The sequence below is a fragment of the Bufo gargarizans genome, chromosome 1 (genome assembly GCF_014858855.1).
Source record: "Bufo gargarizans isolate SCDJY-AF-19 chromosome 1, ASM1485885v1, whole genome shotgun sequence".
Taxonomy (NCBI): domain Eukaryota; kingdom Metazoa; phylum Chordata; class Amphibia; order Anura; family Bufonidae; genus Bufo; species Bufo gargarizans.
The window spans coordinates 300,689,407-300,708,185 of NC_058080.1; the positions used below are offsets into that span (position 1 = coordinate 300,689,407).

At 39.9% G+C, this 18,779-nt stretch overlaps 1 protein-coding gene across 1 annotated transcript in view; it reads right to left on the reverse strand.

Annotated features, from left to right (window-relative positions):
- Positions 1 to 18,779, reverse strand: part of ANTXR2 (ANTXR cell adhesion molecule 2) — a 269,460-nt gene that overhangs the window by 191,862 nt on the left and 58,819 nt on the right. The window contains exon 5 of the mRNA XM_044304994.1: positions 1,032 to 1,113. Coding sequence (XP_044160929.1) covers positions 1,032 to 1,113 — 82 coding nt within the window. The remainder of the gene's footprint in view (positions 1 to 1,031; positions 1,114 to 18,779) is intronic.

The window sequence follows — 18,779 nt, forward strand, 5'->3', positions numbered from 1 at the left end:
ATACGCAACTGTGTAACATAGGATAACATAAGAGAAAATAGCTATGAAAGCATATGCAGAAATTAATCATGAGTCAAACATAAGGCTTTTGTGCAACTCAGTTTCACTGAAGTGACTGGGATTCCACTGCAATGCTACACACAACCTGCAGACATGTGTGGCACTGTGTTTAGAAGAAAGCAGACATTTTTCTTACTCCTAAATAACGCCAAGCTTTTGGAATTACATAGTGCCTATTGTTTTGCTATCTCAGTCAAGTGATCATAAGTCAACCACACCACCTATCGATCATTGTTGCCACATGTTGTACGTTTATATGTTCTTTCAGAAAAGTGTCATTCTGAGAAATACCAGTCAAGGCCCTGTTGCCCTGTTTCTGGTAAAAAAAAATAAAAAGAAAAGAAAAGAAAAAAAACTTTCACATAATTTCTTACAATGATGCAAAAATCTAAAACTGCAGTATGTGATCCATTGCCTATGTTCACATTCACAGTATTACGGTGAGACCACACATCTGTTTCTTCATTTCCTTCCAGTGATAATAAGGACTACGGTAGCCAACAGCAAAGGCCTTGACCACAACTTTGACAGCCAAAATGGCAAGCTCACACCAGGCATATACGCTGCAGATTATCTGCATTAGATTACAATACCGGCAAGTTTGCTAAAATTTTAGAAAACAAATCTACAATAGAATCTGGACATAAGGTGACTGAAAAGAGTAGATTTTAGTTCCGCAGCGCATGAATCTACGCTGTCGGTTTCTGACACAGATTTTATCCCTTTGCAATGCAGAGAGTGCAATCTGCGCCAAACCCACAGTATTTACACTATGAATAAAAAACGTAAACTAAAATGCTACTGGAGAATTCCACCAGATTCTCTGCAGACTTCTCCCATGTACCCATAATGATGAAAAACAGCTGTAATTTAGAGAAAGGATTAATAATCTTATTAGACATATACACATTATTAGGAATGGTGAAATTTGATTTGCATAGAAACAAGGCAAATACTTATTTTCCACTTACTTGCATGAAGCCTTCATGCATGTATGTTTCACCAGCTGGCTTAACTTGACTCAAATCTTTAAGTCCTTTATCAATTTTGTCTCTGTAAAAAGACAAAATTATGTTACATTTTATGTATACACATACTTAAAGGAGCTGGGGGTGTTTGGCAAATCCCCCCCCCCCCCACCCCCATTTGGCCAGACCTGTAAAATTAAGATTATTTACCTGCTTCCTGGCGCCGGATCTCCACTCCTTCTCCTCCAAGCCCGCAATGCTCCGCTGGGCCCTCTATATGTCAACATCCGGTTTGGCATCATCGCAGTCAATCGCTGGCCGCCACAGCCAGTCATTACCTCTGGCAATGTTAAAATGGATGTTGACATTGAGGGAGTCCAGCGGAGCATCACAGACCTGGAGCAGAAGGGGCATGGAATCGAAGCAGTGATTCAGGTAAGCAATCTTATTTTTACAGATCTGGTGAAATGTGGAGGGGGATTTGCCAAATTCTTGCAAATTTGCAGATTCTTGCAAAACCCCTTTAAAGTCAATCACTGTTCTCCTCCTACTGGACAAATGGTGCATTTTATGTATTATCTGGCCAATCCCTTCTCTATTAGCGCCAATGAGAAAACATAGCATTATCTTTTTCTCTTGTTTCAGGTAACTGATGTACACAGAAAAACATAAAGGCTCAAAATATTGTTTGTGTGAATACCCCCAAATTAGTGGAAACATTACACATTGTACTCAAGCCATGGACACATAACTTCCTCTTAATACGACCTTCAAAAACATACAGGAAATTGAACAAATTGTTCCTATTGTCTCCTGTCATGCACAAGTTCTCCATTACAAGATCCTTTCCCAATGGAACTAAATTAAATGTTTCCTCAAGTATCACAAATGTGCTGACGTTGTTTGTTGACTAGTGGCACCATGCTGCATATTTGGTAAAGTAGTTCTTCCCCTCTCTAGAAGGAGGTTGTTTCCTTTTAAAGTTCACTTGTCATTCTTGTATTGTATTAACAAGGTTGACAATGTTCCTGGGAGTCTTATCCAAAATTACCAATGGCCTCCTTCATCAATTTCGTTCTTGCGCTAGGCAAATTATTCTCAGATTGTGGAGTTCTACCACTCTTCTACCCTGCACACAATGGGTAGAGGTTTTAAATCATTCAATGAAAATGGAGGAACTTAGAGCTACTGAGGAGGGTTGTTGTTCTGCCTTTAATGCAGCATGGTTGTCTCTGCCTCAATTCCATTCCTCTGTTTGTTTGTAGACTGTTTCTGCCACAAGGGAACTAAATAGGTCTTTGAGTAATATCAGGTGACTTTACCCTTTGCCCTTCCACCCTTGTTTTACTTCTTCCCTTTTTGTGTGAATGTTTGCTTAGTATTTTTGTTTCTTTTTGTGGACTTGTTTTGATGTTTTATTAAAGTTGGAAATTGGGTCTGCTCTGCTTTTTGTTTGGGTTATGTCTAATACTCCATGCCTAGAGTATATTCTCTTTAACATCAATTTCCTGTTGTCCTCTCTACTGGGTTGTAATGGCAACTTTCCACACAAATGTATTGAACCCTAAAAACATACAGGGGAACCTTTTAACCAATTTGTGCAGTATGCAATATTTTTATGCAAGCCTCAATTGTGGCTGAAATTTCTGTCTCTCAACACTTTTCAAAAAGTGAATGGGGCTTAGTGAAAGGGCATGTGGCCACTGCAGGTTAGAGAAATGTACATTTTTTTTCCGAACCTGGCATACATTGTACTACAAAGCTACACCAACTCATAGCTGCCATAGTTTTCATCTTCCTGCTTACAGGCTGGCAAAAGATATGACACATTTATTAACAGACATGTGCTTTTAAAATAAATTTGTCACATCTTATTCCCACACACATCATGTTGAGGCCTTCATTTTATAAATCTCACCCATAATTTGCTATAGAGTAATGTTGTGAAGCAGCAGCTCAAAAGTCACATATCGCTCTCAGGCTTGTTGATAGCTTCAAATTGACAGCATTGTAAACCAAGGAGAATGACTGTGTGGAGTGTAGACACATTCACATAGTCAGTGTTTGGTCAGTACTTTTCTTCAGTATTTGTAAGCCAAAACCAGGAGTGGTTACAAAACACAGAAGAGATGCAAATCTTTTCATTCTAATTTTTCTCTGTAGAATCCACTCCTTACAAATACTGAGCAAATACTGATTGTGTAAAAAGGGGCCTTAGGGTGCCTTTACACGTTGGGGATTTTGTTGCAAAATTTTCTGCAACTAAAAATCAGTTCTAGACATTTCAATGGTGTAGTAAGCACATGGATTTTTGCCAGCCCTATTCATTGAATGGGACTAATTTTCAGTCGTAGAAAATTCTACTATAAATTCTGCAGCGTGTGAAGGCACACTTATTCTGAGAGTAAATAAACATGGGTTTTTACTGTAGCATGATGGAGGACGTTAGCTCCACATATAGAAGTTAGCTTCACGACGTTAAGTGAGTTCTACTTCATGCAAATCTATCCAGCAGCATATGTTACTAAATGAGTCATTCTTCAGCTGTACAAGGAGGAATCAACATCCAAGAACCAAGACCGGCACATTTTTTCACCTAAGCTTTCTCTAGCTTTAAGACTGCAATCATGATTTGCACAATGTCACTGGCACTTGTCAGCAGGAATAAAATGGCACAGCTAGAATTTGTTACTAGGGTCAGCAGAAAACTCTAAGCAGCAGACACTGCACAGTTTGACTGGCAATAAGGTAATCATATAATTGGCCCTGAAATATCACAGCATCAATGGAACATGGCACCGAGATCAGAACAGCATTACTGTCACAACACAGTGGGTTAATATACAGAATCATCAGGAACGGCATATGTGTTTTAGTTGAAAGATCGGGAACATTTGCACAAAAAGGAAATATATATATATATAGTTATTTATTAAACTGGTGTAAAGGAGAACTGGCTTAGTTGCTATGGGCAACTAAGCCAGTTCTACTTGACACCAGTTTGATAAATGATCCTAATAATTCCTTTTTTTGTCTACATGTTTCAAGGGCGAACAAGCCTCTTCATCAGGCAACAACAACAATTGAAAGAGCATTAGTCCCACAATGCATGATACACTTTTTCTAACTATATTACATGTCACTAACAAAAAATAAAAATAAAATTAGACTGTATAAGATGTGTGTCCTGTATACACATGACTCAACTTTTACCACAGCCTGCACTTCCTGGCTAGGTGATTTCTGACATGCTCAATGGGAGTTTTAGTCAGACCGTAAAATGTATTGTCATGCCTCATTCACAGGTCAGTGTTTGATCAGTGATTTCCATAAGTGATTTCGAGCCAAAACCAGGTGCGGCTCTACACACAGAACAGGTGCAGATCTTTCCCTTATACCTTGTGTCTGTGGAGGCTCCAATCCTGGTTTTGGCTCACAATCACTGATGGAACAGTGACATGTGAATGAGGCTTTATTCTGAGATTGCATGGCAATGGCTAAATGAGCGTTAACATTACCAGTGACACAGCAGCCGAGGCAAACAATCAGTTAATGCAGCAGACAGTGCTTGTTTAGTCAGAGCCAGGACATTTCACAATAACTAATAGGATCTTGCTGTGAGGTCTTGTGAGAAGCCACTGAGCGTCCCAGGAATCACCTGGATCCTGTGGAGTGTTGGGTCATTTGCATGCTTACAGGACATGTAATGATGTGTAGATAGAAAAAAAATGTTTTTTTTTGTAAAACATCTGTTCCTTGTGATAGTTATTCTTTACAAACCATAATACTGAACTTGGCTCTTATGTCAGCATAATTAAGACAAAATAAGACTGGTACAAATAGTACCTATCTTGGGTGTGTTGTAGGTTTAGGCCCAAGAGAAAGTATGTCTCATATTTTACAGGCATACTGTTTTGTGTACAGGCCCATTTGAATCATGTTGCCTGATTGTAGCAAATGGACTCAAATTTTTTTAAATAAAATCAATCAAAACTGGACTAAGAACCTCAAATTTCATGCTATGAGTTAGGTCTAGAGTAGTCCAGAAACTAATGCTGTGCTAGATTTTGCGTTTAACCTCGCACTTCAAATTTAGAAAGCAGAAGTGATGCAATATAAATTAAAGTGTCCCTACCAAAACCACCAACAATCTTTACAAGTAAAAGAAAGAAACTCACAGAGCGCTGTCTCACCTCTTTCACCTAATTTTAACAATCAGACCTCCACCTATAAAAACTTTTGATATGTCATTATGACATTTAAAATATTCAATGTTCATTTATGGATTTTTTCAAGACTAGATCATTCATAGCCTACCCATGTATGTGGTGAAGCTGCAGTACTAACCAAAGCCATAATAGACTTCCATACTTGGCTGACACAGAAGCTAGGCTTCCTGTTGCCACTGCAACCATCGGTACCCCATCATTGGGTGGACAATGGAGTGAGACTGATCGCTCTTCTTCTGTCCAAAAAACTTCCATGCCACTGTCACTACTGACCACAGCATTTAAGAGGTAAACAAATGGGATTGAAGCTAGCTCCAATCCTGGCAATTGCTGCAGGAGCCTGGCTACAATATACTCCTGCTGCTGAGGGCACAACTACCATATCATATGAAGAGTTGCAGGAAGTCACCCTCACCTCACCCTCATTGTGGTGAGTGAAGGAGTTGTTGGACACTAAACCTGATTACAATTATAGTGTTCACATGTAGATATCTTGGCATAGTATAAAGAAATTAGTCAAACCCATAAAACATGATAATATTATTGTTCCATTGAACCTGAATCATAGTAATAGGAGTACTATGACATGTCCTTGTCTTTTATCCTTGTAAGAAAAATTTTCTCTGAGGAATATATACTGGGAAATCAACCAGAGATTTAAAGGAAGAGGTATAAAATTATATAAAAAATAATTAGTCACAGTTTAAACCTTATTTTATTTTCTTAAAATACATGTGTGTAGAAAACACAGGGTCCTGGCACACCATTTCACATACTTTTGTGCACAGATGTTTCTATGTATCAACTGAATTGCTAAATGTCTGGAAAAATATTTGTTGAATCTGCATCAAATTTGCCCGCCAACGTTAGCTTGGATTGATTTGGCAGACAAAGAAATTTGCTGTGTATTAATTAAAGCATGTTATGCAGTGTACATATTTTGTTTTGCACGTTCTTAGTGTGCTATTTTGACATGGTACTTTTTTTTTTTTTATAAAAATGAATGAAAATAATATTTGACCAGAAATTGTGAAAATAAGAAAAAAAAAACTTTACTTTTGTTCTAATTATTCTTATTATTAAAAATTTCATTAAATTCAGGGAATGCAGGTTCCACATACATGCTGAGTCCACTCTGTATTTTACCTCTCCTAGTGGAACCTGCATTCTCAGAATTTAATGGGGGCTGGTATGGCACCAGAAGAGGTTGTATTTAGTGTAGGTTGTGCTAAAAAGATCACCTTGTCGTTGGCGGACAGGCACAAATCATTTTTTACAAAATGCATTTGCCAAAAATCTCATGTTTATAATGTAGCATTAGCACTAGTACATTTTCTATAGTGAGTATGGCACTATTGTATTTACTTTATTATATGTGTTTACAGAGTGCTGTTGCATTGTTTGTTTTTGCTTTCGTGCTTTCAGCCATGGCAATGTATACCCTCGCATTGGGATGTGCTGATTAACCCCCATTTTATTCTTTGCCTTTGCACAACCCCCTTGGTGAGTGCCTGTCAGCTATGAGCTCCATATATTTTGTCCTGTAGTACTTCACAATAAAATGTCTCTTGGTGCGTTATTTTTTTTTTATCTGCAGGTAGCAGGGCTCCATAAGTACATAGCACATCTGCAATGCTTTCCACTGGTAATCCTTTGCAATGTATTGGAAAAGCAATAATAAGCTTTTTACAGGCTTAGAAAAGGTAAAAATAAGTAACAATAGTTTTAAAAATATAAAACAATATATAAAAATTCTAATCACCCTCCTTTCTCCATAATTTAAATAAAAGTAAACAAAAAAACTTGCTGCATCCCAAAATACCAATAATCTTAAAATACATATAAATGCATTTATCCTGTATGCCATAAAAAGAAAAAAAAATCTAAATAGCTGATTCAATTTTTTTTCGCCGATTCATGTAACAAAAGAGTTGACTGAAAAGTGATCAAAAACTGATTCACATTCTTAAATGGTATCAATAAAAAGTACAAATCACCCTGCAAAAAAACTTCATCCACACAGCTCTGTAGACATAACTAACTAAAACAATTATGAAGGTCAGAATATGTCAATGAAAAGAAAATACATTTTTCCAAGGATATAGAGGAAGAAAAAAAAAATTTCATCAGACCTCAGAACAGACCCCTAAACCTCCTCAGATCCCTAAATCAGACCCCCAATTCTCATTAGACTTCAGATAAGACCCCCAAGCTCCATCAGACCTCAGGTCTCAGACCAGACCCCCAAGATGCTTCAGACCTCAGATCAGAAGCCTTTTTGACCCTCAAGATTTTTCAGACCTCAAATCAGATGTCAAGTTCCATCAGACCTCAGATCAGACCCCCAAGATCCATCAGACCATAGATAAGATCCCCAAGATCTATCAGACCTCAGATAAGACCCTCATCTGACCCCCAAGACCATTCAGACCTCAGATAAGACCCCCAAGCTCCATCAGAACTCAGATAAGACTCCCAAGAGCCATCAGACCTTAGATTGGCCCCTATCACACCCCCAAGATCCTTCAGACCTCAGATCAGACCACCAAAATCCATAATAACTCAGATCAGATCCATAAGATCTATCAGGTCTCAGATCAGACCCCTATCTGACCCCCAAGATCCTTCAGACCTCACATCAGACCCTCAAGATCCTTTAGACCTCAGATCAGATGACCAAGATCCAACAGATCCTGTCACCACCAGACATCTGAGAAGCTCTGACAGATGTTCTTCAGAACCTCCTGCTTGAGGTTCCTTTTGTTTTGCTTTCATTTTCTCATCTCGTTAGCCTCTCTCAGCTGTCATGTAGTTGCACTGATTGCATCCCTTTAAATCCCTTCCCATACTGCATAACTTTGCGGTTTATACAACTTCCTGGAGTGTGCTGATGCTAGAAGCTATTACTACTGCATCCACAAGATAAGTATTTTTTCTTTATTTCTGTTTGCCTGTGGACTTGATCCTAGGTGACCCTGACTCCCTCCGTATTAAGTCTAGGGAGCCGGTGGTTGTGTCCCCTCACTATTATAGGGTGTTCAGGTGCATACAGTTGAGGAACGAGGTTATGCAATTTTTTACCATTGAGATTTTTGCATAGGCTGAGCAGTAAGGGAGAGAGCTAGGGCTCTTACAGGGCTTACCCTCCTGTTCCTTAGTTTTGGATCAAGTCAGTCGGATCTTCATTTGTGTCTTCTAGTTTTCTGTACACCTTCCGTGACAGATCCCAATTAAACCTCAGATAAGACATACAAAATAATATACCTCTCCTGCTCTGGACAGCACTGCCACTCTGCAGACCTAGTGGTCCCTTCTGCACTCACCACAGACTGGTCTTCTTCTGGTCTGCACAGTACTGTAACAATGACATCACAGATCATCAGGTCATAGTGTATCCCTACATGCATCCTGACACTGTAGGCAGACAGGACATGTGCAGTGTGGTGCCCAGAAGACCAGGGAGCGATGAGTACAGCAAATGCTAGCAAGGCTACAGTCGCCGCTCCATGCGCCTTCTGCATACTAATGAGCACTTCCATAATGTAAGCACTCAATTACTATTTGCTTCATAAGATGCACTACTATTTTTCCCCATTATTTGGGCAAAAAGGTGTGGTTCGAGAAGCAAAAAATATGGTAAACGTGGTATTGTTGTAATTTTACTGAATGAAGCTAGCAGTTCAGTTTTACCACACAAGTAATACCGTAGAAATAAAACCCATAAAACTGTGTCATTAGAAAGTCCAACTTGCCCTGCAAAAAAAAACAACTCATAAGGCTATGTAAATGGAAAATAAAAAAGTTATGGCTCACGGAAGGCAGAGAGCAAAAAGTAAAAATGCAAAAATGAAAATATATACTGAAGGGGTATAAGTAACTTTTGATTTCAAATATTCATAATAACTTACGGCTGCCGAACGATTTTGTTTTTAGTAAATCATATCTATGTTATTTTTAAATGGCTGCCAAGCAATTTTATTTTCAGTAAATCATATATGTGTTGTTTTTAAATGTGTTGCATTTTTAGCAATAAGTGATTTTCACATTTTTAAAAATCATGAAAACAATATGTACAAAATCACTGTTCCATATTAAAAACTACAAAATGTATATACAGATTTTATGATACTAGTTTAACCAAAAACAGTCAGGGGAATTTCAATAGAAAATTAGGCAAAAATAAAAATAGTAATTGTTCTGCAAATTCACAGTTATACAATAAAGGCATTATTATCTTAATTTCAAAACTAAGCAGCCTATTATAGCTTCTGAAGAAATATGAGATGTCAGGAAAGAAATGTCACGTAAACAGGAGATGAAGATGTCTGAACACAGGAAATGAACAAACCAGGACATAGTGATGCAAAATATATATGCGGTTCCGTTTCATAGTGATGTAAATAATTCTAAAATGGGTATACTGTATTCTGTAATACAGTTGAGAAATATTACAAAGCACAATAATGAGATGAAATACCTTATTGGAGAAGTTACCAAAATCCTTCTTGAGTAATACAATTCATAGATAAAACAATTTTAGCACATTTTACTTAAAATAAAAGTAACACACATTTTCAGTTTGTCAGTCAAAAGGGGCATAGATTCCCGTGATGAGAACATAGTCCTGCCACTTTACAAATCACTAGTCAGACGACACATGAAGTACTGTGTACAGTTCTGGGCTAGTGTGAACAAGGCAGACATAGCAGAGCTGGAGAGGGTTCATAGACGGGTAACAAAAGTAATAACTGGAATGGGTGGACTACAGTACCAAGAAAGATTATGAAAATTAGGGTTATTCACTTTAGAAAAAAGACTAGTGGGATATCTAGTAACTATGTATAAATATATCAGGGGTCAGTACAAAGATCTCTCCCATCATCTATTTATCCCCAGGACTGTGACTGTGACGAGGGGACATCCTCTGTGTCTAGAGAAAAGAAGGTTTGTACACAAACATAGAAGAGGATTCTTTACGGTCAGAACTTTTGAGTATAAAAAGAGTCCATCATATAAGGCCTATACAGGTATATGAATAGAAACATTAAGAGAAGCCATTTTGGTCTGATTTTGTCTTATTCAAGAGGGTAATATAAGTTCTTAGAATCATTAACTCAAGATTAGACTTGTGTAAAGACTTTTGTTTTTGTTTTTATATTAATCAATGTATGAATGGATTTTGATTTTTATATCATCGCTTTAAATATGTGTGTCTTATATAACTAAGAGTGTGGTAATTATAGATATATTAATTTTAAGGTTAGAATTAGGGTAGAAATTCCTATGTAATTTCAGAATGTCTCCCAGAGAACAGTGTAAGTTAATGATCTCTTTCCCTGAAGATTTCTTGAATGGAGAAATGTGGACACAGGTGATCATAAACAAACCCTGTCTTTTTACCAAACAATGACCACGAGTGTTGTAGTGTGTGTTTGGGATGAATTAGGTTTAGTCAGAGATTTAGAAAGAGACTAGATGTTTGACAAAAGATAAACTTCATTGTCTCTTTTAGGTCTCTTCAAGGTTCTGTCTGAAACCTTAGTTAAAGTTTATCCCTTCTTCAAATAATAAAAAAATATACAGGAAATAGCTATAATTGCCAAGACTTTTATATAGAGCCTTAGTGACACCTAGTGTTAGGATAAAATGAAGGCTTAAATTGTAAAATCACTAGAGGAGGTCCTATTAGTTATAAAGTGATGTCACTAAGTAAATGATCGAACCAGGCAGGTCTAATTTTAGATGGGATAAAAAGATGGTATGGGCTGACAGAGGGATCATCTTCTTGAATCAGCTTGGGACGGTCATCTTGAAGAAAACATCTTGAAACATCTTGAGACCTGAAGACATATTGATCCATCGGATCCAGCCACTTGACCACCTTTTCAGTCATTGGAGTCAGCCATCTTAGAACCATTGAAACTGATTTCTGCTAGCTGACATTTCGGTATAGTATAACCTTACCTATATTTTATAGGATAATGAATTAATATAATATATATCTATATATATTTTAAATTAACCATACTTTGTGTATAGTATCTTTGTGTATAGCATCATCCTAAAACTTGATCCAATTCAAGGAGATTTATATGTACTGTTGGAAACACAGCATCATCTCCAAAGAACTGAATTCAGTTCTAGGCCGGTATGGTTAATTATGTATATATATTTGTATTAATAAAAGAGGAAATCTGAAATAGACCAGATTTGGATTTAGTCAAATATTTGTCGGCTGAGAGAAATCAGGTATCAAATTGATTTCAAATATAATTGAAGGGTATTGTCATAATAAGGCATATATATCTATATATACTTCCATTTGTCCCCAATTTTATATATATATTGATTTGCACTGTATTATTGTTATTTAATAAATATATATTTTGATTTACCACGCCTTCTTTTTGTCGTCTAACTTAGCGCAGATCACGAGCTCGTTTTAGCTTGGTATTTATAATAGATTAGAATCTCCTTCATTACAGATTCTAATTTATTTACATTATTAATATAGACTGTTAATCGGAGACAGCATAAATATTCTGACATTATGGTAAAAGCAGTGAGACTATGGAACTCTCTGCCTGAGGAGGTGGTGATGGTGAATTCACTAAAGGAGCTCAAGAGGGGCCTGGATGTATTTCTGGTGTGTTATAATATTTTAGGTTATTACAGGTTATAGTTACTATAATTTTGGAGATGGCTCGTTGATTCAGAGAATTATTTTCACTGCCAGATTGGAGTTGGGAAGAAATGTTTTACTCTGAATGAGGAAAATTTGCCTCTACCTCATGAGGGTTTTTGCCTTCTTCTGGATCAACTTTGCAGGATAATAGGCTGAACTGGATGGACATATGTCTTTTCTCAGCCTTACAAACTATTTTACTATGATATGAAATATGTGGAGGTGATTTTATTCTTTGATTTTTTTTTTCCATTTTAAAAAACTCTTTTGGGGATAAAAGCTGGATTTTTTTTAACTTGAGTTTGTTTAGAAACGTTATTTAATTGTTATTTTTTACCACTTAATAGTCCTACAAAGGGACTTTAACATATGATAACTTACATAATACACTGTACTACTTATGTCAAAGGTCTCTAGACAGCTAGATACCCTGTCACAGGATAACCATTTTGGGATAAACCTGTGTCACCCTAAAAGAGTGATTATGCAGGTTTAAAACCGGGTATATAAAAACATGTTTGGACAGTCATTAATGGGTCACAGAGGCTTATGCAACAGAAATGTTCTCTAGAAACAGCTTTACTCTTGCTCTAGCTGCTATTCTAGTAAATGAGGCGGAGCTGCAATACCAGGAATAGATAACACTTTTTCCATAAAAAGCAAACCCTTTTTTATAATATCATAAAACACCTTAACAGAACTGTGAGATTCTAGAGACAAACTAATCAAAACAGATTTGAGATTTTGCTATCTTCTTGTTCTGTAGCTTTTTAAAATACTTTATTACATTGTTTATAACATCTAACAATCAGATTATATGTAAAACATCGGAATACACTTGGTATGGTTAAGTGACCCTCTGAAGATGCATATATCTGTAAAGAATAAATCAAGGCAACTGGACGTACTGTAGATTTCTTGAAAACGTTTCACTCGTTCTTCCAACGAGCTTTCTCAATTCTGAGTGATTGTACAAAAATTCTGGGAATAAATATGTAACTGAATCCACATCTGGTAATTATACCCAGCATTGGGTCAAAGGTGTTGATTCCATTATCAAATGCTGGGTATAATTACCAGATGTGGATTCAGTTACATATTTATTCCCAGAATTTTTGTACAATCACTCAGAATTGAGAAAGCTCGTTGGAAGAACGAGTGAAACGTTTTCAAGAAATCTACAGTACGTCCAGATGCCTTGATTTATTCTTTACAGATATATACCATGACCTGGATAAATGAGAACCTTCACAGACACTCTGAAGATGCAGCTTACCAGACATTTAACCTGGGGCTCTGAACGTACAAATGGCAGATTTGCACACAGGACTTCAACCTTCCATTGCACCAGGCCACCTACTCTTATTTCATCATCCAAAGGAGGACTGAGACACGCCACTCATTTTGGAATTGGAGTAAGGTGAATATAATTTTTATTAGGTTCTGGAGCAAAATAGGGGCTCTATATGGCTAGTAGCGGCACTATTTTACTATTTGGAGGCTCTACCATGCATTGTTAATAATAAGGTTTCTCTGATACTTAGCATTTTAACAGGAGGCCTGCTGTCAATCAATGCCAGACTGATGAAACTGTGCTACTGTATGTGACTAACAAGAAGTACAAGAACAATATGTCATAGAATGTATTGTCTTGTGTTACAAATATGTCAGTTTGCATTGTTTTTGCATTAGGTAAGCATGTAACACCTAGAGAAGCTCATCGTTGCCAACTGTTCAGAATTTGCAGGGACTGTTCCTGGTTTTCAGAGACATTCCCAGCAAATTCGGACTTTCCTGGGCCAAAAATGAGCAGGACTAACGATAACACCCCACCACACACACACCACCATAAAAGGTCCAGGTGGAGTTGGGAGTTCCTAGGGGCGCAATTTTTACCAACCTAAATGTTTATATGCTGCACTAGTATTTTCATGCAGAGCCTGCAAGAGTGTCTAGGTTCTTTGTGTCATCAATAGGGTAGTGGAACCAAAGTTCAGGAGACTGTTGGGGTAGTTTTAGGAGTGCACACCACAGGAACTTGATTGAAGCCAAGAGAGGGTCTGCGAATCCTGAGCTGAGAAACAGCAGAAACAAAAGTATCTACAGACATAGAAAGTGTGACCTGCTGAATTCAGATAGAAAGAGATGTGCAACAAAGACACAGTACAGAGCAGAGCATAAGCTGCATGACAGCCTCAGAACCAGTGATATGGATTGCAAAAGCACAAACACTGGATTACAGGTCAAAGTGAGTGTACGTCATCAAGTAAAAACAGCATCTGGTGTAAGAACTGAATCCTGAAGTAATACACACTGATTCGAATTGTTATGGCTGTCCCTAACAATGGAATAGTGTTTTTAGAGACTGTTCACAATCAGAAGTTTAACCCCTTAAGGACCCTGCCATATTTTTACCTTAAAGGGAACCTGTCACCTCTACTATGCTACCCACACTGAACGTTTCCAAATGTTCATTGTGTTAACCTAAACATATAAATTACACTTTTAATTTCATTTGCAGACAAATTCAATAAGTATTAAGCATTTTTGTACTTCCCGCCTTTTATGCAAATTAGTCATATCTTACTTGTGTGACCAGAGAAGAGTCATATTTTCAAGCTCTGACTCACCCCAGGTTAATTTGCATATGTATCAAATCATTGTTTTTTCACAATAAAAGCACACAGAGCTATGGGGACTGGGTATTGCGGTTGTGCTAGCGGCCATCTAGCAACCCATGTCCTCAACTCTATACACAAAATCCAGGTGACAGGTTCCCTTTAACCACCTCCCGACCGCTGTACGCACCGATGCGTCCGGGAGGTGGTTGTTTAGTTCCTCCTGGACGCATCGGCGCGTCCTCTCGCGAGACGCGAGATTACGTCACAGCCGGCCCGCGCATGCGCATCGCGGGCCGGCATTTCGCAGAAGAGTATTTCGTCAGCAGCCTGCCAGCCACGATCATTGGCTGGCAGGCTGCTGATTTTTAAAAAAACCAATCAGCAGCCATATAACCCCACATATTAGTAAATATGATGGGGTTATATGGCTGCTGTGCTCCTCTGCTCCTTCTTTTGGTCGGTTGGTTCCAGCAGAGGAGCAGAGGAGCACATCATTACTGTGAGTACCCACCACACCACATTTAGCCCCCAGATCACCCCAATTAACCCTTTGATCACCCCTTTTATCCCCCCCTGTCAATCACTAGTGAAAGGAAAAAAGTGATCAGTGCAAACTGTCACTTTTTTTTTTCACTGTTATTGACCGTTAGGTTTTAGGTATAGTTTAGGTCCCTTGGTTAGGTAGTTAGCGATCAGTTAGCGCCCAGCCCACCGCACCGCAGTCCGTTATTCGCTGATTAGCGTATCGCTAATCAGCATTTGTACTTTTATAGTATCTGGAAGTGATCAAAACTGATCACGGTCAGATCTATAATAGTACTAGTGTCACTTTAGTTCGCCCTCCACCCAAAACGCAGTGTTTGCCCGATCAGGCCTGATCGGTCGCCCACACGTGCGTACACCCACGCCCGCCCCACCGCAGTGACAAAAAAAAATATTTTTTTTTGATCGCTGCACATTCACTTTACACGCACTGCGGCGATAAAAAAAATCAGTTTTGATATTTTTTATCAACCGCAGCAGCCTCCGGTACTTCGCTAGCCTCCCATTTGTAAGACAGGCTTGCTTTTTTTTTCTTGGGTAGTCTCAGGGAATACCCCGAAATTTAGTTGCCCACATGTCTAACAGGGGGTATTCTTCTGAAGAGGCCTACAGGCTTCTGACCCAGTCGGATGAGGAGTGGGAACCCTCATCTGATGAATCCAGCGGGTCAGAATACGAACCTGTAGAAAGCAGTGGCTCTCTGACCCAAAGTTCGGACGAGGAGGCTGAGGTCCCTGATAGCAGCAGGCGTACCCGGCCCCGTGTCGCTAGACCGCAGGTTGCGCAGGATCCGCTTCAAGAGCAGCAGAGTGGGGCTGGTGCTGTCGGATTACGTGGTGAGGCATACACCAGCAGCCCAGCCCTTCCTGGACCTAGTACCAGCACTGCCGTACAACCTGGTGAAGTAGCGAGCACCAGAAGGGCAGTTGAAGCTGGTACGGTGGCACGTGCAGTAGTGACCCCGTCGCAGCCACCGCAAAGACGTGCCCGTAGAGCCCCTAGAATCCCAGAGGTGCTGGCAAACCCTGATTGGCAGTCCCCAACCTCAGCCGCACCCGTAGTTTTCCCTTTCACCGCCCAGTCTGGAGTTCGGGTTGAGACAGCTCAGATCGATTCGGCCCTGGGATTTTTTGAGCTGTTCTTGACTGCGGAGCTTTTAGACTTAGTCGTGGCAGAGACAAACAGGTATGCCACACAATTTATCACCGCTAACCCGGAAAGCTTTTATGCCCAGCCTTTCCGGTGGAAACCAGTCCAAGTTTCCGAATTTAAAACTTTTCTGGGCCTCCTCCTCAACATGGGCCTGACAAAAAAGCATGAATTGAGGTCATATTGGTCCACGAACCCGATTCATCACATGCCCATGTTCTCTGCTGCTATGTCCAGGACACGATTTGAGGTCATCCTGCGTTTCCTGCACTTTAGCGACAACACCGCCTCCCGTCCCAGGGGCCACCCTGCTTTTGACCGGCTCCACAAAATTCGGCCCCTCATAGACCATTTCAACCAGAAATTTGCAGATTTGTATACCCCTGAGCAAAACATCTGCATAGACGAGTCCCTAATACATTTTACCGGGCGCCTTGGCTTCAAACAATACATCCCAAGCAAGCGCGCCCGGTATGGGGTCAAATTGTATAAGCTCTGTGAAAGGGCCACAGGCTATACCCACAAATTTCGGGTCTATGAGGGAAAAGATCAGACCCTGGAGCCGGTCGGTTGCCCTGACTACCTGGGGAGCAGTGGGAAGACAGTTTGGGACTTGGTGTCACCCTTATTCGGCAAGGGGTACCATCTTTATGTGGACAATTTCTACACAAGTGTGGCCCTCTTTAGGCATTTGTTTTTAGAACGGATTGGCGCCTGTGGTACCGCGCGAACTAGTCGCGCGGGCTTCCCCCAACGGCTCGTTAGCACCCGTCTTGCAAGGGGGCAGAGGGCCGCACTGTGTAACGAAGAACTGCTCGCGGTGAAATGGAGAGACAAGCGTGACGTTTACATGCTCTCCTCCATTCACGCAGACACGACAATACAAATTGAGCGAGCAACCCGTGTCATTGAAAAGCCCCTCTCAGTCCACGACTATAACCTCCACATGGGAGGGGTCGACTTCAATGACCAGATGTTGGCTCCGTATTTAGTTTCCCGACGCACCAGACGCTGGTATAAGAAGGTGTCTGTATATTTAATTCAATTGGCTCTGTACAATAGTTTTGTTCTCTACAGTAAGGCTGGGAGAACTGGATCCTTCCTCAAATTTCAGGAAGAGATCATCGCGAACCTCCTGTATCCAGGAGGTTCCGTGGCCCCATCCACCAGTGTAGTTAGCCGTCTACACGAGCGACACTTCCCCAGTGTCGTTGCTGGTACCTCAAACCGACCGCCACCCCGAAAAAAATGTCGTGTCTGTAGCAGGAGTGGAATAAGGCGTGACACCCGCTATTTCTGTCCTGACTGTCCCGACCACCCTGCCCTATGCTTAGGGGAGTGTTTCCGAAAGTACCGCACACAGGTACACCTAGCATAGGGATCATCTCACCAGGATAGGCACACAGGGCTATTAGGGCCCATTCACTCACAGCTGCTGCAAACGTCTCCTTTCACATGGGACAAAGTGCATAACGCACTTCGCCACATCTTTGGGCGATTTGCGCTTTGCACATTGACCCATGGGGAAGGAGAGGTTTGTTCTATAAAGGTAAAAAAACAAAAAAAAAAAACACAAAAAAAAAAACAGGTAAGCAAACAGGTTAATGTTTAGTTCCAAAAGTTAAAGTTACATGTTCTGTTCCAAAGTTAATAAAATTATTGCGTTGTGGCCTGGTTTTTTCTTTCTTTTTTTTTTTTTTTTTTTTTTTTTTGTCTTTTTACCTTCCAGGTGGACCAACCGATCTACTAGCTGCAGCACCGATGTGCATTCTGACAGAAGCATTGCGCTGCTGTCAGATTACACGCAAGTCGGTGTATGCGGCGCTGCAAGACGGGATTTTCTCCTCTGCAGTGACAGATACGTTTGCCGAGGCATACGAGCTGAGGAGGAGGCGGCGTTCCTATGCTTTGGCAAGCACTTTGTATATATATATATAAAAAATCCCGGCAATGATTTATTCATCCACATCGATTGATGCGAATGGAGAAATCTGGTTTGCCAGGGCATACGAGCTAAGTGGGTATGGATGTAGGGCGGAGCTCCTATGTCCTGGCAGACGCCTTTCCCCTCCATTTTTTTTTTTTGGCAGAGATTTTTTCATCCACATTGATCAATGCGAATGAAGAAATCTGTGCCGTTCATTTTTTTCTTTCAGCCCAGAGGCTGAACGGAAAAAAAAATCTCATTACCTGTATGCTCAATATAAGGAGAATAGCAGAAACTCCTAATGCTGGCCATACATGTAATGATTGCGGAGACCCTCAAATGCCAGGGCAGTACAAACACCCCACAACTGACCCCATTTTGGAAAGAAGACACCCCAAGGTATTTGCTGAGGGGCATATTCAGTCCATGAAAGATTGAAATTTTTGTCCTAAGTTAGCGGAAAGTGAGACTTTGTGAGAAAAAACAAAAAAAATTTCCGCTAACTTATGCGAAAAAAAAAAAAATTCTATGAACTTGCCAGGCCCCTCATTGGATACCTTGGGGTGTCTTCTTTCCAAAGTGGGGTCACATGTGGGG